Raw genomic sequence first — 22,561 nt, 5'->3', positions numbered from 1 at the left:
GGCGATTGATTCTCTTTAAAAGAGAACCAAAACACAAAGAGGTACCCTTCCCATAAGCAAGAGCATGGAATCCTGGTGACCCTAAAGGGAGACATTTCTCCAACACGAACTACCCTCTTTGGATTCGGCATGGGATGTAGCCACATGCCCTGTTCCACTGCCGAAACAAGTATTTGAGGGATTTCATTTGCAAAGATGCCCGGAAGATCCCTTTAATTTCCTATGCTACAGTGCATGTTAGTTCCCAAACTGGCATACAGAGGGACATAGGAGTGCAAACATTGTTGGAAGCATGGAAGCATGCAGTCTGAATCTTTCATCAGAGACAACTCAGATTGGATGTGTTTGAGGAACGTCCACTGCTGCTGCTGCGTACCCACCTACCAACCAGGTTGATTGCTGTCTAGAGATAGTTCCCATTTCCTAAGATGCTCATTGTGAATTATACCATGTTTCCTTATTTTTTTAAATTAGGTATTTAGAAAATAGGTGAGTTATCTGGAGTTAAAAGCGCGTTGGGACAAATTATCAATGTGAGATGCTGATCTGTACTACAGAGATTCAGTAATCCTGGGACTCTTAAGGGACTGGGTTGTGTTGCACATGTACTTTTACACACAGATGTTGCACTTTCGGAAAGACTCGTCTGTATGTAGATCTCAGTTTAATTGACCGTAAGTAGGGCAGTACAAATCTAGGTAAAAACATGGAATGCTACATAAGCATTTACATTTTGCAGGAAAAGAAGGTAAAATCTGCAAAATTAATAGTGAAAATCATGTTTTTTTAGAACAATGCCGAACAACGTACATCAAATTGCACTAGTATGCGGGAGGGAGGGCAGGAAAGGCACGGACAGCGGGAGGGGGGCGGGAAAAGCACGGACAGCGGGAGGGGGGCAGGAAAGGCACGGACAGCGGGAGGGGGAGGCGGGAAAGGCACGGACAGCGGGTTAAGGGACTGGGTTGTGTTGCACATGTACTTTTACACACAGATGTTGCACTTTCGGAAAGACTCGTCTGTATGTGGATCTCCGTGTAATTGACCGTAAGTAGGGCAGTACAAATCTAGGTAAAAACATGGAATGCTACATAAGCATTTGCATTTTGCAGGAAAAGAAGGTAAAATCTGCAAAATTAATAGTTAAAATCATGAAGATAGGATTATAACGGACAGCGGGAGGGGGGCGGGAAAGGAACGGACAGCGGGGGGGGCGGGAAAGGAACTGACAGCGGGAGGGGGGGCGGGAAAAGGCACGGACCGCGGGAGGGAACGGCAAACGGCAAGAAAGGCACTCACCTGGACTTCCGGCGGCGGTCGGCCGCGGAATGACCAAATTAAACCTCGACGAGCGAAAATATAAACCCCGCCCACCGGCGCACTGACTTAGGCAAAAGGGAAAAATTCTACGGAACGCCCACGAGTCGCCTCGCAGAATACCAGACGCCTCTCTCTTCCAATGGCTAGCCTCCATTTATGAAGCTAGCCAATGGAAGACAGAGGCGGAACTGAGGCCACACTGTTTCTAACATTAGATTTCGCCTGCGCCGAAAAGCTGCGTAGTGCGCAGCTTTCGACGAGGCGAAGCCTAAAAAGGAGTGCCTGAAAAAAGTAAGCAGTGGAAGGACACGTAATGAGGCAATGCTCCAGTGGAGGGACAAACACAAGAGAAAGGAAAGCCTACAGAGCCATTCTTCGAAGGAGGATTCACTTTGTATTTAGGTTGCTTCAATAAAAGCATGCCACATAATGCTGTGAACACTACTTTTTCCTCTTTCCTCTAAACGGCTATCTCATGCTAGTTTTAAGTTTTAGTTGCAGCTCTCCTTAAGTGTGCATGTGTTTGCAGGCCTTGCACACCACCTCTAACTCCCCTGCTCGACGTATTGCTTGTTCGTTGTCCGTGAGATTAAGAAATGTGCCCAGAATCACAGGATTCTGAACAGACCCCGGGACATAAACATCTTTCCCCACTTCAAAAGTCGGCAGCAGTGGTCATTAGGCCACATCTACTATGTTCTGTGTCTATGACATTATATGAGACATATAAATTCCACGGGGTCATCAGAGACACAAGGAGGGCGCAGAGTTCAACAAGGCAGCAGCAAGTTTACAGGACAATTGATTTATGAGCTACGGTTTGAAATTAATTCAATTAAATAGCAAATAAAGAGGTAGTAAAAAGCTGAGCATAAACTCGGACTGGCTAGCTGCGCTTTTGGCAATGTTCTATTCCTGTATTTCAAAATAAATCAAAGAACAGATGAAGTTGTGCTGGAATATTATTTATTTCTGCACAGCTGCTGCCAGTGCTAACACTGAAGTTTATGATTCTAAACCAATTCAACGTTTGCACTGCAATTAACCGTCATCTATAACCTCTTGGAACACATTGGGAAACCTGGCCTATGCACCAGTAGGCAGGGAATTCGTAAACTGCTTGATCTTTCACTCAATAAAAGAAGAGGTTCATGTATCTGTGTTTCTCGTATGCAGAGTGGGATAAATTGCCACATATGTCTCTGGTGGAGGTGAGTCATCAGAGATTAAGATATGAGCTCTCATCCCCATAAGTAAATATCCTGCTAGCTCGCCACATAATAAATGACATGAAACGTGAACGTTATCGGCATTGTAGGTTCTGTTTCGGAACAAGCGTGGCTCTGGTGCTCTCCAGACACCTTTGGACATTGTTTTCAATACAAGTTACTTCTCCACGGCTTTTGGCTATATATTGTGTGGACTGCCACTGGAATGGATCGATACAAGAGAACAGCTTTGGAAAGGCCACAAATGAAAGGGTGGGTCCAAGTTAATTAAAGAACTCAATTGCAGATTACGTTAAGTAGATGCTCATAATATACAACAGAATAGGGCAGTTTACTGTGGACACTGGGAGTATAGTCTAGGTGCCTTTTGTGCATGTACGTCCTTGCAGGACTACAGACTCCTCAGCCATGCCTTGGCACACACTGCGCTTTGGTGTGTCTCATAAGGTCCCCTGTGCACAAACATGCAGTCTCATTGCTGCGGACATGTGTGCTTTGTAACACAAGTGTATTGAACACACCTCTGAAATATACCTAAGGTTCCACAATTAATCAATGTGGACTGCTTGGAACAAAATTTGCTCAACCTCTGAATGTTTGCCATAAGAACTGCATAAGTGCGCTATACAAAAAAAGAAAGTACCTGGATCCGAGCGCAAGCAATGGAAGGACACTGATAAAGACAATCAGTACTTGGTTCGTGTTCCATGGAAGAGACAAACACCCGAACAGAGAAAGTGAAACTGTTAGACGGGGACCCGGAGGGTCGGCCGAGTACAGGGGGAGAGGCCTCCGATGAGGGCCGTCTCCAGCGATCGTACAGACAAGTAACTTTCCCCCCCCCCCACAGATGGACACCACACAAGGATGAGGTCTACACACTTTATATAAGATTCTTGAGGCAAGGTTATCAACGATACAGTGGGGTCAGGACACAAGGATCCTCCCAATTCTAGTCTCTGTAGGGAAAGGGGTAGCGGGACAGTCTTGGTACCGGTCTGGTACAAGGTCGGCAAGATGGAGCTCACAATCCTCAAGCTTAGGGGTCTGCAAGGTCGGGCACGGCAGCGCCAGCAGGCTAGGATGATAGTTCTCGGCAAGGAGGGCCGCGGCAGCAGGCTAGGATGGAAGTTCTCGGTAAGGAGGGCCGCGGCAGCGCCAGCAGGCTAGGACGAATGCTTGTCAACGAGGAGGGCCGCGGCAGCGCCAGCAGGCTAGGACGATGGTTCACGTTGCAGAGGGGCCGCGGCAGCGCCAGCAGGCCAAGACGATGGTGCACGTTGCAGAGGGCCGCGGCAGCGCCAGCAGGCTTCAAAGATGGTTCACAAGGCAGGGCTGTGGCAGCGCCAGCAGTCCGGCAAGGATGAGTTCTTCTCGGTGTCTCTCGACTCCAGCCCTTCCTGCTCTGGGGCTGCCCCAGTTATAGGTCTGGCCTCCTTTGATGTCCGGACCCTCGCACTTGGAAGTCGGGAGGTCCGGGATGAGGGAGTCCAGACACCCAGCAATGGGGTGGAGCCAGCGCCCGGGGGGGCCGGGGGCGATCGACACCTGGCGGAGGAGAGCCGTTGACACTCCCTCTCCCATTGACCTGCCAAGTGGTCTCTTCACCTCCTGGGTGGATGGTGGTGCCTCGATGTCGGGGCCTGGCCAGGCCCAGGGTTGGGGTCGAGCTGAGGCCACGCGGCCTCGTGATGCAGAGTCCAAAGATGGCGGCTGGGCCGGAGCCATGGTGCTGACAGGGGCCCAGGCCAGCCGCTACGGGATGATTCAGGAGCTGGAGTCCCGTTGGGGACGGGTTGCGGGTTGCTTCGGTGGGTTGCCGGGATGGTTCTTGTCGGGGATACAGGGAGAGCAGGGGTCCGGTCCCCGTCAGGCGGGGAGGGAGCGGGTTTCTCCCGAGGCCTGTCCAACATGCGTCCCCCCCAGCTGAAGGCAGGGAGAGTCACCCATCGTCTTGGGTACTCTCCTCGCCGAGGCGGAAAAAGCGTGACAGGCCGTCTGCGTTGGCGTGGTCCTGGCCTGGACGATGCTCCACAGTGAAGTCCATCCCCTGCAAGGAGATGGACCATCGCAACAGCTTTGGGTTCTCCCCCCGCATTTGCATCAGCCATTGCAGGGGGCGGTGATCTGTTTGCACCCGGAAATGGGTACCGAAGAGATAGGGCCGGAGCTTCTTGAGGGCCCATACCACGGCGAAGGCCTCGCGCTCGATGGTGCTCCAGCGCTGTTCTCGGGCCAGCAGGCGTCGGCTGATGAAGGCCACTGGCTGATCGACTCCCTCGGCGTTGAGTTGAGAGAGGACTGCCCCAACGCCATGATCTGAGGCGTCCGTCTGTACTATGAACTCCCGGCTGTAGTCTGGGGCCTGGAGCACGGGGCGGTGCACATGGCGGTCTTCAACTTCTCGAAGGCCGCTTGACAGTCCGGAGTCCAGTTGACTGTTTTGGGGTTCTTTTTGGATGTGAGTTCTGTGAGGGGCCCCACAATGCTGCCATAGTCCTTCACAAACCGCCGGTAGTATCCGGTGAGCCCCAGGAAGGCCCGGACCTCGGTTTGGGTGACAGGGGGTTGCCAGGACTGGATGGCAGCGATCTTGAGCTGAAGGGGGGCCACCAGACAGCTCCCCACTTGGTGTCCGAGGTAGGTCACAGACCCCTGGCCGATCTGGCACTTGCTGGCTTTGATGGTGAGGCCGGCTTGCTGGAGAGCGTGCGGGACTTCCCGGAGGTGGTGGAGGTGGTCTGACCAGTGGCGACTGTACACAGCAATATCGTCCAGGTAGGCGGCGCTGAATTCTTCGAGGCCCGCCAGTACCTGGTTCACGAGTCTCTGGAAGGTAGCGGGAGCGTTTTTCATGCCGAATGGCATCACTTTGAAGTGGTAGTGGCCATCCGGGGTAGAGAAGGCGGATCGCTCTTGGGCCCCGGGGGTGAGGCCGATCTGCCAGTAGCCCGCTGTCAGATCGAAGAGGCTCAAGTAGCGGGCGGCCCCCATGCGGTCAATCAACTCATCCGCCCGGGGGATGGGGTGAGCGTCGGTTCTGGTAACAGCGTTCAGGCCCCGATAGTCCACACAGAACCGGAGCTCGGGGGCAACGCCCGGGGCGGCAGCCTTGGGGACCAGTACGACTGGGCTGGCCCAGGGGCTGTCAGATGGCTCGATCACTCCCAGAGCCAGCATTTTGGTGACTTCGTTCTGGATGCAGGCGCGTACCCGATCTGGCACTCGGTACGCCCTGTGCCGAATAGGTGGACTATCCCCGGTGTCCACGTCGTGAAGGCACCAGGGGGTGACCCCAGGGGTGAGGGAGAACAGGTGTGCAAATTGAAGCAGGAGAGCTCGACCGTCTCGGCGTTGCTCTGGGGACAAGGCATCGGAGAGCCTGACCCCTTCCACTGAGCCATCTTTTTCACGGGTCCTCAGTAGATCAGGGAGGGGCTCGGAGTCTTCCTCTGTCCCACTATCGGTAGCCATCAGGAGGCTGAGTTCTGAGCGCACGAAATGTGGTTTGAGTCTGATGGCATGGAGGACCCGTAGGGGGTTCCTGGAGGACTCCATGTCGATGAGGTAGGTGACGGGACCCTTGCGCTCTATCACCTTGAAGGGCCCTGTCCATTTGTCCTGTAGGGCACAGGGTTCGACCGGGGACATCACCCAGACTTGTTGTCCCGGCTCAAACTCGATGGAGGAGGCATGCTGATCATACCATTTCTTCATGTCCTCCTGGCTAGCTTCAAGGTTGGCTTTGGCGAGTTTCCTGAATCGCCGGGTCTGGTTGCGAAGGGTCAGGAGATATTTATATACATCTGGAGGAGTCTTCTGGGGGGCCATCTCCCACCCTTCCTTGACCAGGCTGAGGGGACCCCGGACGGGGTGTCCGTACAGGAGCTCAAATGGGCTGAAGCCTAGGGATTTCTGGGGGACTTCTCGATAGGCGAACAGGAGGCACGGGAGCAGCACGTCGCATTGGCGACGCAGGGGTTCTTCTAGGCCCATGATCATTCCCTTGAGAGTGCGGTTAAACCGCTCGACCAGTCCATTTCCTTGCAGGTGATAGGGGGTCGTGAATTTGTAGGTGACCCCGCACTGTTGCCAGAGAGACCTCATGTACTTCGAGATAAAGTTCGTGCCCCTGTCGCTGACGACTTCCCGGGGGAAGCCCACCCGAGAGAAGATCCCCATCAGGGCTCGGCCTACCACGGGCGCTGTCACCGTCCGAAGAGGAATGGCCTCGGGATAGCGGGTGGCGTGGTCCACCAGGACCAGGATGAATCGGTGCTCTTGTGCCGTTCGAGGGTCCAGGGGCCCCACAATGTCTATTCCCACCCGTTCGAACGGGGTGGTGACGACGGGAAAGGGTTGCAAGGGTGCTTTGGTCTTTCGGCTGCTCTTCCCGCTGGCCTGGCAGGTTGGGCAGGCCCGGCAGTGGTTGGTCACATCATTTCGCATTTTGGGCCAGTAGAAGTGGGTCACCAGGCGGCTGTAAGTTTTGTCTTGCCCCAGGTGTCCGGCGAGAGGCACATCGTGTGCCAAGTTCAAGAGGAAGTCTCTGAAGCGGAGGGGTACCACCAGCACCCGACTGGCCCCCAAATCAGCAATCCTTTGCTCACTGTAGGGAAGGTTATTGTCCCAATAAATCCAGTGGGCCCCCGAGGTGTCTCCTGCACTCTGGGCGAGGGCTTGCTGCCGGAGTCCCTCGAGGGAGGGACATGTCCTCTGCTCTTGTCGGAATTGTTCTTGGGTGGGACCACCCTCTTGACGTCACTGGGCCAGTTCGGGAAGGTCCCGGAGCCGATCAAGTCCTTCGGCGTTTTGTTCTGGAGGATTGGCTTCTAGGGTGGCTCCCTCTGGGACGATCGGGGGCGGAGGCTCTGGCCATTCGGGTTCTTCAGGACTGGGGATGGCGCGGGCGGCCATGGACCGGGTCGTGACGCAGGCCTATTCAGGGAGGCCCAACATCCCCAGGTGCTCTCTTCTTTCGACGGCTGCCCAGGGGGAACTTTCGAGGTCGTTCCCCAGGAGGCAGTCCACGGGTGCATCATCGCGGACAGTTACTTTCAGCATTCCGGACACTCCTCCCCACTCGAAGGGGACACAGGCCATCCGACACAGGCTTTCTGAGTTGTCGGCCGACCGCACTGGGCACAGAATGTTTGGCAAGATCTGGTCCGGGGTCACCAGATGACCGCGGACTGCGGTCACACTGGCCCCGGTGTCGCGGAGGGCTTCGGCCCGGCGCCCATTAATGTTGACCCACTGGCTGTATTTCTGCGTGTTGGCCGGCAGGGGGGCCCGCGTGATCATGTCTCTTTCCCCTAGGCAGACCAGGGACATGGCGGCTGGTTCCCACTCGGGCTGGTCTGGCTCGTACTCTTCAGTGTCTTCTTGGGTTTGCTCCTCTCCCAGGGCGGCGGCAGCGACCTGGCGGGGCATAGGGCTCTGGTTCTTCGGGCAGTTGGGATCATTGGCGTAGTGGCCGGGTCGCTGGCATCGGTGACAAGTAACGTTGGCTCAGAAACCTGGACGCATCGGGGGGGTTTCCCCGGCCGGCCGGGGGCGGGGCGTTGCTGGCGGGAGCCACCGGGACGGTGTCCCTGCCCCGACCCTGGCCTCCTCCTCCCCCTCGGGGGCGATGGGGTCCTGGGGCAGCTCTGTTCTGGTCGTTATGCCCGTTTCGGACAACTCGGGTGCTTTCCCATCGATCAGCTTCGGCTGCGAGTTGCCGAGGTTCAGTCAGTTTACTGTCGAGGAGGTGCTGCCTGAGCTCGACGAAGCAGTTGTTAGAAAGGTGTTCCCACACAATAAGGTCGAAGAGTTGCTCATAAGTGGTCACTTTGCTGCCCTTGATCCACCCCTCGAAGGCTCTGCTAAAGAAGTTCACGTACTCTACCCAGGTTGTACCCGGGATCCACTTGCAGTCGCGGAACCGCTGGCGGTACATCTCAGGCGTAAGTCCGTATCGAGTGAGGAGGGCGGCTTTCATGTGGTCATAGGATGTCATCTGATGGTCCGGGAGTTGCAGCAGGGCGTCTCTCCCTTCGTTGGCAAACCTCCCCCATAACCCGGCTCCCCAGTCGCTTCGGGGAATCCGGTGGGAGGTCATGGCTACCTCGTAGGCTTTGAACCATTGCTGGATGTCGTCGTTCCGGTAATATTCTCTGACGACATCCTTGGGGATGTGGACCTTGAAGTCTGTAGTGGCAGGAGTGTTCGGGCGCTCGGGGACCCCGAGATCTCTGTTCTGTTTCCGAATCTCTATTTCTTTTAGGTTGCGCTCATGTTCGTAGGCTAGCTATTTCTCTTCTAATTCTCTCTGTCTTTGTTTCTCTTCTCGCTCCTCTCGGAGCCGCAGGTGTTCCAACGTTATTTTTTGTTCCGCCAATTTAAGTTCTCCATCTAAACGAAGTCGAGCCAGTTCTAATTCATGGAGCCTGCTTTTTTCCCGTTCTCGGATCTCCTCCGGGGAGAGACCCGATCTTCTTTCTTCCGTCGGAGTGGTGCTCGTTTCCGGTGCCTCGAGGCTTTGGTTTTGGGGTACGGCCGTACCCGTCTCTGGCCAAGATTCCAGGGCGTTTTTGAAGTCTTCTTTCGTGCTCAGTCCTGTGGTAGCAATGCCTAGTTCTATGCAGAATTGTTTTAGTTCTCTGTGGTTGTATTCTTCTAGTTTTTCCATCTGGAATTTTTCTGTGGTTCCGCTCTCTTTTGTCGACATGGTGGTTGTGTCGTGGGGTGAGTTACGATTACGCGTTGGTTCGGATCGCGCCGCTGGCCACCAATGTTAGACGGGGACCCGGAGGGTCGGCCGAGTACAGGGGGAGAAGCCTCCGATGAGGGCCGTCTCCAGCGATCGTACAGACAAGTAACTTCCCCCCCACAGATGGACACCACACAAGGATGAGGTCTACCCACTTTATATAAGATTCTTGAGGCAAGGTTATCAACGATACAGTGGGGTCAGGACACGAGGATCCTCCCAATTCTAGTCTCTGTAGGGAAAGGGGTAGCGGGACAGTCTTGGTACCGGTCTGGTACAGGGGCGGCAAGATGGAGCTCACAATCCTCGAGCTTAGGGGTCTGCAAGGTCGGGCCGCGGCAGCGCCAGCAGGCTAGGATGATAGTTCTCGGCAAGGAGGGCCGCGGCAGCGCCAGCAGGCTAGGATGGAAGTTCTCGGCAAGGAGGGCCGCGGCAGCGCCAGCAGGCTAGGACGAATGCTTGTCAACGAGGAGGGCCGCGGCAGCGCCAGCAGGCTAGGACGATGGTTCACGTTGCAGAGGGGCCGCGGCAGCGCCAGCAGGCCAAGGCGATGGTGCACGTTGCAGAGGGCCGGGGCAGCGCCAGCAGGCTTCAAAGATGGTTCACAAGGCAGGGCTGTGGCAGCGCCAGCAGTCCGGCAAGGATGAGTTCTTCTCGGTGTCTCTCGACTCCAGGATACAACTGCCTTCCTGCTCTGGGGCTGCCCCAGTTATAGGTCTGGCCTCCTTTGATGTCCGGACCCTCGCACTTGGAGGTCGGGAGGTCCGGGATGAGGGAGTCCAGACACCCAGCAGGGGGGTGGAGCCAGCGCCCGGGGAGGCCGGGGGCGATCGACACCTGGCGGAGGAGAGCCGTTGACACTCCCTCTCCCATTGACCTGCCAAGTGGTCTCTTCACCTCCTGGGTGGATGGTGGTGCCTCGATGTCGGGGCCTGGCCAGGCCCAGGGTTGGGATCGAGCTGAGGCCACGCGGCCTCGTGATGCAGAGTCCAAAGATGGCGGCTGGGTCGGAGCCATGGTGCTGACAGGGGCCCAGGCCAGCCACTACGGGATGATTCAGGAGCTGGAGTCCCGTTGGGGACGGGTTGCGGGTTGCTTCGGTGGGTTGCCGGGATGGTTCTTGTCGGGGATACAGGGAGAGCAGGGGTCCGGTCCCCGTCAGGCGGGGAGGGAGCGGGTTTCTCCCGAGGCCTGTCCAACAGAAACCAAACACCCTGACCAATGAGAAGGAAGGAATTGAGTGTCTATGAAGTCAACCAATGGTAAGTAGTGGGCATGCTCTAAGCGATAACACAGCTGGCACGTACAGAACAACTGCTGGTGAGCTCAGTGGATCGCTCAGAATTGCTTGACAAAATGTTATAATGCAGGAATGTGGGATTGATTAACAGGGCTGTAACTGTAAAGAATGATACTTGCACTGACAATCCAAGAGTATTGGGCTTTTCGTACTTGGCAAGGCTGTTAAATCCAAAAAGCAGATGAAGTCTAGCAAAATGTCCACACCTTTCGAGCCTGCTTCTTTGCAATTGCTAAAACCCTCAAGTGCCTCTCAGTGTGTGCTATATTAAAACTACTGGTCGCTCAGCTGTTGTGAAGTTCCAAAATAAGAAACCTAACCAACTTGGAACTCACAACCTAATCTAATTGGTCAAATATCACACAAATGTTTTCATTGGCCCCATAACATGTGCCCCAACGTCTATGCAACCGTAATGGCAAGCCCAGTACACAATAAAATCCTACTACGCTAAATAAGAAATGTGTACCACCACCCAATGGAGTCTGTACATCTGGGTCTGTTGCGCTAATCATAGGTTGGGGTCTCACTCGTACACCTCAAAACCTCAATGTAATCTGTTCCATCGAGAATCCTGTAGGCATTTACCAACATTTCTCCCATTTCGGATATACAAGCCTTCTTTCAGTTGGTGAAATTAAGTGAAAGAAGGTTGAAAAAAGCAGCACAAAGTTCTGAATTCAGGGAAGGATCACAGTTCCTTTAACCATAATTCACATAAAACCGATGAATGCTTTGGGAGAAAGGGTCGGATTCTAAGAGGTTGCTCGCATTGTATTGTGAATAGGACATCAGAGATGTAGTGACCAAATGACGCCACATGGGACCACCGCTTTCTCTTCACAGTGCCCCCTGTTGGCTCATTCACAGTGTGATCTGTCAGAAACTAAGACCTTATGGTTTGAAAATGGTTACTGCCTGCCTTAGGCAGTCTGTATCACCTCAACATGTTGCAATTATAGTATTGGTTGCAAAGCATTTATATATAACCTTGCAGCTTACCAGAAGGAACTACATTTGCATCTCCCCCCTCGACCTTTGCAAATTCCAAGGGGTTGTAGGGTTTTCTAAGCAATCCAGCGCACGCTTGTTTATTACTAGTTGGGAAATGGCATTTTTAAAGTCAGTAACACTAGCTTTGATAATACAAATTACTATTATGATCCTGGTCCAAAATGTGACATGTCTGCCTTTGCTAATTCTTTTTCTAATCGATGTCCATTTGTGAAAGTTCTTTAGATTTTGTCTGATATATGCACATACCCAAGCAGTGTTGAGCCCACATATCATGTTGTTTCTCGTGACACAAATACCCCAACTTGTATTAAATTGGGAAAACTAAACAAAATAATTTTCGAACGAAGGGAGGTAAATGTTCAGAAGAAGTAGCCCACGTTTAGAGTTGAGGGATATGTCATTTGTTTATCTTGCAAAACTTAAAATACCTATAAGTCAAGGTGAATATAGACAATATTGTGAATTTAGTTTACAAAGTTGTATGTAAAAAAAGTGCCTAACATTCTGCACATCTTGTTGCATAAGCCACATATTGTCATTTATTTGTGAGTTTGTTTCAATTACACTTGTAACCCATAGGTAAAAAAATATTTTACATTCCCATAGTTCTGCGCTGAAACATATCAATACACATCCCTGAGTTGGTATAATTTGTGGAACAAGGAGAAAGCAACAGATTCATCCAGGTCATATCTAGATTAGGCAATTCGATCCACGTTTACTGGTGAACTCCTTGCAATCTCCTACTAGAGATACCCTACGAGATAGAACACTTCCACCCCATTTGCATTTTTGAACAGTATAAAACATGGGTAAATATAATTCTTAGATAAATAAGCATTGTTGCTGAATATTGTTTCTGCCATTGCAATTATATTAGATGAGTTACTCCTCATTATGATGTTTGACTGTCAAAAACCTTTTTGAAAAACAACAGCAAGAAAAAAAATGTGATGCTGGCCCTTACAGGTCCAGAGTATTCCAGGTAAGCATAAGGTTATCAGGCATTTTCAACGGAGCTTTAGAATGCCCTGAATAATGCCAGATTTTCACTTACTTTGTAAATATTGTTTTTTTTAGATTTCCTTTATATTTCATGTAACTATCTTGAAAAACAAGGTATGGAGCCTGCTCTCTTGGACGTCCCTCGGGTATTTGCTGTGTATAGGTAGACCTTTAGTGATACATTACAAAACAACACTGTCATTCCTCTTCATTCCATACCCCCTTTCAACGATTCCAGGCCTGCGTTTCTACCATGATCTGCCTATCTTGCCATGTTGTCTGAGGTCAAAGCAAATACATCATGAACGTTTTAAAATGGCAATGCAAATATTAATTGGATTTTCTGCAGCAAATCCCATATCTGGAAAGTAGAGACTTGGGCATTAATGAAGCCCATGCATCTCCATTTGATTTCTTAGTAGACACTGCTTCTGTAAGTTGTCTTCTTGTATTCAAGTCCTTCTTTTTAGCAAGAGACTGAAATGTGTAATGCTTTTTTCTTATTGTTCTGTGTGCTGACTGCTTCTCTGTTTTCTTTCAAGGTGGAGGCTCCAATCCATTCCAGAACATGGAGAAGAGTGCAGTGTTACAGGAGGTAATATTATATAGCATGTTGGAACTGCTACCTTCTTATGCTTTGAGTCACTTTGAGCTGTGGCTGGAACAGTCTATGGATGCTTTTGTTGGTGCCTCACTGTCCATTTCGTTGAGCAAGGATTCTAAAATGCAGGACTGTACATGGAGTATACACTGTAATGAAAATGGACCTACATCTAAAAAAATAAGTTATTTTCAATCCTATCTTTCTCAGTTGGGTTGTCCTTGACAGTTCTTTGAGGAATGTAGGCATAGATTTCAATTGTTTTTCCAGGTTAGTGCTGTATGACTGATATGCCTGCCACTTTATAATTTGTTTCTCGCTGACTCACTACTTCTGAGTCCATTAAGATCCTGATTAGAACTTTGCGAGAGGGTACTTGATTACATCTAAATTCCTTATACAATTCTAAAATGAGTATATGCTAACATAGATCACCCAAAGATTGCGAACATATTTGTTGCGTACCCTCAGAAGACAGGGAAGCTCATTTGTAAGCACCATCCTTTCTAACGTCATTGATGACCAGATTGTGCAAAACTGGAATTTCAGATTAGAAAGTTTGCTTTTTCAGTTTTCTTCTTGTCATACTTTCATTGCTTACTTAATGCACAGTCCTCTGTAAATGATTTTGGGCACCTCCCTGTAAAAGTTTGAAGGAGCTGGCTGGTAGCTATAGCTCATTTTGCTCTATATATGTTTTGGGCCAACATTAACAAACCGATGAACAGATCAATCCTGCAGAGTTAGATGAATGTGTCTGTTGAGCTGGGCCCGTTGAAGTCTTTTTCCTCATCAAGCAGATCTAGAAATGTTAATTGGTTCCCACTTTTCTGCTTCGTTTGTGTCCATCCATTTCAACATGGCAATTTGGATAATAGTGGACAATGTTCAGTTTGTGGTCAAACCGGCCACAATTTACTGCTTCCTGTAGACCCCTTCAGGGCCTACCTTTGGACCACTGGTATCCTCTCTCGCACTCCGGTGCACCTCAACTGACCAATTTGCCTGGGTATGACTCCATATTCAAGGTCAGTAGTCCATAAACTGTGAGTATCTTTCAAAGGCAAAGTTTCTCTTAAACCCAAGTCTGCTGGTTATAGTCAAATAATCATTACCCGAAGTAGACCAGGTACGCTACTCAAAACTGAAGATATACAGTATTTTGCAACTCCTGAAACATTTTGAAAAAGTAGAAACCAAAAACAAATGCAGCTTTACTGATTCTTTTGGCAACAAACCTAACCAGCATGATGAACTGCACTCAAATGATGGCCACTACTCACCTTTTAAATATTTTTGGATCATATTCTGGGCACTCTTGCAAAGGTACATGACTTATCACCCAGAGCCGCTCCCTGTAAAGAACCTGTTGCTGCTAAATGGAAAGGGGAAATACGCACCCAGTTTTGCAAACCATCCAGGTATCACTTTTGGCAGGCCTTCCCAACTTGCACCTGACTATTTTTTAAATCCTTAGACACTGCTTTACCTACGGATAGTTCTCAATTAGCACATTACCTCTCCCAGAATTGGGAAAGGTACTAGGATTACTTTAAAAAAAAACAGGTGAAAATAACCTTTATAAAAACGAATGAAAAAACCTGGTTGTGATCTCTTTATCGGTTCGAAAAACACAAATGCCAGTTTTCTCCACTTGATCTGCCCTGTTGACATAAAAAAAAAGAAACTTGGAGGCTCTGCTAACTAGTGGTTCAAACACTCAAGCAAGTAATAGATACTATGTTGAAAAAAATATTCATTTAAGATATGGACGTTACAGGTGCTGAAATTTTCTGCAGGGCTATACTAATAGCAGATGGTACGCCATACGAGTGCTAATAACAGAAACAATAATTATTTTCCTCTAAATTACCCATTTCAAAGGGGCAAACCCGCTTCTATTAGAGATGAAATAATAATAATGCAGTCCATTCAGTTATGTTGTAGTTACCAACCATTTGTCAATAAGCCTATTATGACATGGAGCCTCCTGTGCACCAAAACTATGAGAGTCCTGTAAGTGTTGTTTGCATTAACAAATTAAGCTCTTTGGGTACTGTTTCATGATATCTTGAATAAATGGGGCATCTACAGCATGTGACACTACAAACCTGGATTGAAAAACCTTTAGTGCGCCCGAGACATCGTGTGCTAAGCTTTCCAGGTTGGACTTAGTTAATTTCTTCAGAGTCGCCAAGCTAAAGTCCATCCGGGAAATCTCCTCAAGTGGTCATCTAACTGCAGAATTCCTAGGGATAAAGGTTGTATACAGCAGGGAAACCGTCTTACATTTTTTTCAACCCCCACTGGCTAGAAACTATATATGCAACTGAGACTGGGGACCCTCCCACTGGCGGCATATACCAACAAGTGGGCGAGAGACAATACGGGTGAATGTCCTGCATGTAATTACAAGGCGGAGTCAGAATTACATGTTTTGCTCCTCTGCCCTGCCTATCGGTTGCAGCGCAAGCGTTGGTTAATCCAACTATGTAAGAATATAGGGTTTGGGCGCTCCAAAGAGGCTTACAAAGTTTTAAAGTATGACAATCACCCACCAATTGTCTTCGCTGTATCACGTTTTCTAAACTGTAGGTGGCATGTGCGTCTGTAGTAGATCCCAGGGGGTTGAAGGTTTGTACGAACTGGCGAAGGGCGAGCATGTCCATATCCAGGTCCTATGCCTTGCATTGCTGTCCTACAGTCCTATTTTAGCATAAAATGTTAGCATAAAATTCTACTACTTGTATATTTTTATAATGATTGGTTGTTTTTAATAACATTTTTTATAAGCTTGTTGTATTTTAACTGCCCTATGTTATAACATATATTTTTACATCCCTGCTGTACCTATGTAGTGTGCTCTTTATGCCTTTCTATTTGTGGGTTAACTATTATACATGAAGATCTTAGTCAATAGTCAGTGTTTTTTTAAACCAGAGGTGTATACTGTTTGTTCTACTTGATGCACTTTAATGGCCCAAGAGGCCGAAATAAAGTATTAATGCTGATGAAAAACCTTTAAATCACTAGATGATCTTAACATTCTAAATACATGTTATATTTAGTCATTTTCCTAGATTAGTTAGGTGATCAACTTCATCTGTTAGTGCTAATAAGACTTTGGTTGGTTGTAGGTGGATAAAAGGATCTGTGTGTGATGCTGTAGTCAGTCTGTGCAGTCAGACGTCTTAAATAGTTTACCGCCACTTTCTTGCGCTGGGTACATAGTGATACATCTCTAGCTATAGGGGTGTTGTCACAGACATTTCAGAGTGTGTAAAGTTTTTCTCTATGATGTAGTCTTACATTGCATTGCCATCTAAAATGGAAATATTAATAGAAATGCATGTACCATTTGTACAAATAGTAAGGACTGCTCCCTTTTTGCACCATTACTATTAAGGTGTTGGCTCTCATTTTTCAAAAGTACGTAAAAGTAGTGTTACTTCATGGATTCATAAATGCTTTCGTGAATCAGACACATAGTGTATGTTTGTGACTATGCATCCCTAGTTACTCTTCTGTTAATCTTTCGATTAATAATAGTAGTTTGTTTATCCCTGTCAAAGAAAATATTTGAGTATATGAATAGGCATGTATTAGCTCTGTAAATGACACGCAGGAAGGGCACTGAAATGCCCGAAGTGCGGAATACTGAGTATAGGCCACACACACCATGTGAAACATATCCGTAGACATTTAGAACACACCGACGCTGGGGGGATGGGGGGAGGGGGGGGGGGGGTGGCGAAATAGACGGTTGGTGTTTGAAGGGGGGGAGGAGCTGTGTACAAACTTAATGTAATTAATGGTTGGGACTGTTGGTTGTGATTTTATATAGGAGTATAAGCCATCTGAGAGCATGTTGCTTGGATTTGGTTGTTGGACAATCACACCGTGGAGGACTATTTGGTTCCTATGGCGATCCTTTGTCTCAATGGAGGGGTTTTGAGGGGTTAACAGTAAGATGTATGACTGTTGTGCAAAAATGTCAAAATGTGTTCTAAAAAAAAAAAATGCTGAAATGAGCATCTTCTGTGGTTCTGTTTATAGGCCCGGTTGTTTAATGAAACTCCAGTCAACCCTCGAAAATGTGCCTACATTCTCACCCGGATTTTGTACTTAATAAACCAGGTAAGAAAAATACAAACTGTTACTTATTGTGAAAGAAAACCAATTATCTCAAACATTTACACACTGTATTAACCTTATTTACTATTTTCCAGGTATGCAATCTTTAAACTAGTGATCAATCCAGATTTTAAAGGATCGTCTATTTTGGGAGCAGAATGCATAGGTCATGTTTTTCTCTGTTAATACTTGGTATGGGCAGTGCAACACACATTAAATGTTTTATCACTGTACAGTACAACAGATTGTGGCTTTCATTGTTTAACATTTCCAGGCATACAGTTACCTCAAATCTTCACTATCCTTCCCAGTCCTGCACTCCACCTTCTGAATCAATCTCTCTCTCAGGGTATTGCCCACACTACCTTCAAGGAGGCTATTGTTATCCCCCTCTTAAAGAAGTCTGGGGCAGACCCCCAATTGTTAACAAATTATCGCCCTATCTCCCTCCTGCCCTACCTTGCCAAGGTTCTGGAAACTTATGTCACTAGATGCCTTACTGAGTTTCTAGAAGATTCTGAATTCCTTGATTCCAGCCAAGCGGGGTTTCGTCCGGCTCACTCTACCGAGGCCGTGATTCTCACAGTCTTAGATTGTCTTCTTGAGAAGGTCGACTCTGGTTCCCCGCAGGCCCTTGTCCTGCTCGACCTCTCCGCAGCCTTTGACACGTTCGACCACACTTTCTTGGTCGATCGTGTCAGAGACGCGGGAATCACGGGACCTGCCCTTGGCTGGATTACGTCTTTTCTGGAGAATCGATCTCAGACAGTCAGCACAGCACGATTTACTGCTCCCAGAGTGAGTGTCTCCTGCGGAGTTCCACAGGGTTCCTCGCTCCCTCCCCTGCTGTTTAATTTGTACCTTCTCCACCTCATCTGAGCTTTGAAAGAACGTAATGTCTGCACTTTCAACTATGCAGATGATTATCAACTCATCTTTCCCATTAGTAACTCTCCGGAATCTGCCTTCACTTTTCAGTCTACCATACTGTTCATCAGTCAATGGATGAACAGTAATCATCTTAAGCTCAATCCGAATAAGACAGAGCTAGTTCTCACTGGAGGGATCATCAAGAACCCTTGGGGCCTGCATTTTGGGCCCAGGGAACTTGGCGAAGCTCCCTCTACATCATCCATGGCCAAGAGCTTGGGGGTCATCATTAGCCAAGACCTCACGATGAAGGCTCAGATTGGTTCAGTGATCTCAACCTGCTTTTTCCAACTTAGGAAAATAAAAAAGATCTGCAGGTTTCTCACCTATGAAGCCAGAATCCAGATTATTCTTGCTATGGTTATGTCCCATGTTGACTATGCCAACTCTCTTTACTATGGCATTCCCCTCTATCTCTCCAAACGTTTACAAATGGTCCAGAACCAGGCGGCTCGTTTGATCACTCATCAACCCAGACATTTCCATATCAGCCCCCTCTTGAAACAACTTCATTGGTTACCCGTAATCCAGCGTTGCGCCGTTAAGGTCGGGTGCCTCATCTACAAGTCCCTTAACACCTTCGACACTCATGACGAGCTCAGCTCGTCATGCAGTGTACTGCTGGTACACTGATGACGAGCTGAGCTCGTCATGAAACCATCATTTTGGATCATCCCCAGCACAGCAGGGGAAAATGCCTAGCATCGATGTGGTTAATGGGAAAAGTCCTAGGTTTGTGAATTATTTGATCCACCGGCACGCTTCCTCCCGCAACCTTCGTTCAGCCCATAAGCTACTGCTGTCTCCACCCTCTTATAGACTAAAGCGCACTGGGGGTGCCAGGTTTACTGTACTGGCACCCATGTTCTGGAACTCTCTCCCTTCCGACATACGATTCTGCCACACTCTTCTTAAATTCAGAAGCGGTCTTAAAACTTGGCTTTTTTGTCAGGCTTTCTAATTATGCATTTGAACTCTGGCTCTGAAGACATTGTAGTGCCAAGAAACCTCCTCGGTGTATGTGCGCTTAATACATTTTACTTAACATAACATAACAAATACAATATTTTATTTTACACACCTTATGGTAGTATAAGCAATAAACACTTAAAACATTTCCTGGTTTTATAATGACATTTTGAATGCCCTTAACAGTGCTTTCATTCAGTGGCAATCCGAAATAGTATTTTGTCGTAGAAATGCGAAGAATTGAATGTATATTTGTTTACAGCCATACTTAAATGTAAACTTGGCACTGTGTCATCATTGAGATAGACATAGACTAACCGAAATCTCAATAAACAAGAAAATTTTAATTCCGTATTTCAAGACATCCACAAAGAACCGGTTTTAGCTAGAAATAAGTAAATAATGTGATGTAGTCACATCTATGTGTGTTTAGCCCTCATATAAATAATCTAATCTCACTCATCTGCACCTGTCCCTAGTATATTTATCTTTCCAATGCTGTCCATGACTACCCTCATTAAAATCCTAAATTGTTTGATTAAGACTTTGGCTGGTTTTTTTTATTTTGAAAGATGCAGATTACTCTAAAGGTGTACTTACAATCATTAGTTCTAATAAATACTGTGTATAAATTATAACATAGGTGAAGAAATTTACAACAAAAAAATAATCTGAAGTTATTTTGGTAAATAATTTTGCACAATGTAAATTTGTGGCAAAACGATCACTTTAATAGACATGGTTTTTTTTTCAGAATGGGATGCCCTACATCATGGGCACTCACAAACTTTCTCAACGGGGCCAAATTTACAGTTTGGTTTGAGTCCGAGGGCCGCACCGGTGGGGGTGGGGTCACTGGGGGAGGGGGCAGGGTTAGAGCAACAACTGTGACCATGAGGTTGATCACAGGTCCCTGCAGCGGACGCCTTCGTCCACTGAGCCACCAGACCCGACATACACACATCTCTCTCCCTCTCCTCTCTCTCTCTGTCTCTCTCTCTGTCTCTGTCTCTGTCTCCGTCTCTCTCTCTGTCTCCCCCTCTGTCTCACTCCCTCTCTCTCTCTCTGTCTCCCTCTCTTTCTTTCTCTTTCTCCCCCTCTCTGTTTCTCTGTCTCTTCCTCTGTCTCCCTCTCTGTCTTCCTCTCTGTCTCTCTATCTGTCTCCCTCTCCCTCCCTCCCTCTGTCTCCCTCGTTCCCTCTGTCTCCCTCCCTCCCTCTGTCTCCCTCCCTCTGTCTCCCACCCTCTGTTGCCCTCCTCCCTCCCTCTGTCGCCCTCCTCCCTCCCCCTACCCTGTCTGTCCCCCTACCCTGTCTGTCCCCCTACCCTGTCTGTCCCCTTACCCTGTCTGTCCCCCTTTCCTCTCTCCCCTTCCCTCTCTCTCCTTCCCTCTCTCCCCTTCCCTCTCTCCCCTTCCCTCTCTCTCCTTCCCTATCTCTCTGTCTCCCTCCCTTTCCCTCCGTCTGTCTCCCTCTCCCTCACTTTCCCTCCGTCTGTCTCCCTCTCCCCCTTTCCCTCAGTCTGTCTCCCTCTCCCTCCCTTTGTCTGTCACCCTCCCTCTCTCCTTCTCTGTCTCCCTCCCTTTCCCTCCGTCTCCCTCCCTTTCCCTCCGTCTCCCTCCCTTTCCCTCCGTCTCCCTCCCTTTCCCTCTGTCTCCCTCCCTCTCCCTTTCCCTCCTTCCCTCTCTTTCCCTCCGTCTGTCTCCCTCCCTTTCCCTCCGTCTGTCTCCCTCCCTTTCCCTTCCTCCCTCCCACTCATCTGTCTCCCTCCCTTTCTTTACCTCCCTCTGTCATCTCATCCTGCCTGTGTGTGCCTGGGCTGAGACAGCTTCCGAACACACACACACACACACACACACACACAGACACACACACAGACACACACACAGACACACACACAGACACACACACAGACACACACACAGACACACACACACACACACACACACACTTTTTTTTTAAACCTGGGTACATGTCTGCACAGTCCGCGGGCCGCAAGGGAAGGCTTGCCGGACCGCTGCCGGCATGCGGGCCATACTGTGAGTTCCCGTGCCCTACATGATGCACAAAAAAAGCTTTTTTTTTATATGTCTTGGTCATCGCTGTTTACGTCCTGTGTTACTAAATGGAGTATCAAATTCGAGAAAAGTTTCATTTGGGAATGGAGTGGATTGCACCCGATGGAAGACAGTGTTGATACTGTGGAAATTCTGCCAGTTCTTGTATAATTAAAGGTAGTCATTATATTTCCAAAATTATCAGAATAATGTTCGGTATCCACTGACATGAGATTAGATGTAAATTATCTCCGACCACAATGAGCAGTAGTCCAGTAATGATGGAATGTACTTTATTACCTTTCCATTCTCTATTTTTGTTCTTAATAAAGCAGTCCAAAGATATGCCTCATCTAATATTCCAGTGTTTTATAACTGAAGTCATGTGATAATTCAGGCAGTTTGAATTGTCGCTAAAATACAATGTTTGTTGTGTGAATAATTGTACAATTGGAGATAAACATAGGTAATATGATGTGTAATCATTTACTGTCAGAAATACTCTTTCTTTAAATATTCTACCAACTAGAAAAATACTCTAAATTCCCATGTGTATTTATACAAGCAGAAATAGTGGCAATTGTTACCTTAAAATCATGTATTTCCTTGAATTTAACAGGGTGAACATCTGGGTGCCACAGAAGCAACAGAAGCCTTCTTTGCAATGACTAAACTCTTCCAGTCAAATGATGTAAGTACAGAAATGTGCCTGTTTCAAGTAGTTCACATGCCCAGTACGACCACTGCTTGCATAGAATCCAGTTCAGTATTTCTCTTGTAAACCTGACGAGCTCATCATAAATGGACATTGGACACGTGAATAAAAGGGATATTGAAAGGCTATCTGAACTCCCTTGTTAGTATGGAGACCCATTTTAAGTGTGAAATAATAATTCTCATGTGATTTAAAGGGCTGGCAATGTTGTTATTTAAATTGGATACCAAGGTTTTATTTGTATTGAAAACAATAATACACTTCTAAAATGCTACTCTCCAAAAACAAATGGAGGCAAAACATGTCATTCATCATTCTGTACTATTATCAATAATGTATTCTTTGATTTTCTTTGTCTTGTGCAGCCAACTCTCCGCAGAATGTGTTATCTGACTATAAAGGAGATGTCCACCCTTTCAGAGGATGTCATTATTGTCACCAGCAGGTTTGTTGAAAATATTTATTTTGTGTAATTTGTCACTTTTTGGGGATATTCCCTCCCTAGCCATCAGTGAATAGTCAAAACCCTTAT

At 48.1% G+C, this 22,561-nt stretch overlaps 1 protein-coding gene across 3 annotated transcripts in view; it reads left to right on the top strand.

Annotated features, from left to right (window-relative positions):
- COPG1 (coat protein complex I subunit gamma 1) overlaps positions 1–22,561 on the top strand; it is a 139,718-nt gene that overhangs the window by 63,683 nt on the left and 53,474 nt on the right. For all 3 annotated transcript variants that reach the window (XM_086939306.1, XM_086939307.1, XM_086939305.1), the window contains 4 exons: positions 13,168–13,220; positions 17,283–17,363; positions 21,934–22,005; positions 22,395–22,474. In XM_086939306.1, coding sequence (XP_086795432.1) covers positions 13,168–13,220; positions 17,283–17,363; positions 21,934–22,005; positions 22,395–22,474 — 286 coding nt within the window. The remainder of the gene's footprint in view (positions 1–13,167; positions 13,221–17,282; positions 17,364–21,933; positions 22,006–22,394; positions 22,475–22,561) is intronic.

The sequence above is a fragment of the Lissotriton vulgaris genome, chromosome 9 (assembly GCF_964263255.1).
Source record: "Lissotriton vulgaris chromosome 9, aLisVul1.2, whole genome shotgun sequence".
Lineage (NCBI taxonomy): Eukaryota > Metazoa > Chordata > Amphibia > Caudata > Salamandridae > Lissotriton > Lissotriton vulgaris.
Note: the sequence above shows the minus strand (reverse complement) of the source record. Positions and strands in the feature narration are given on the sequence as shown.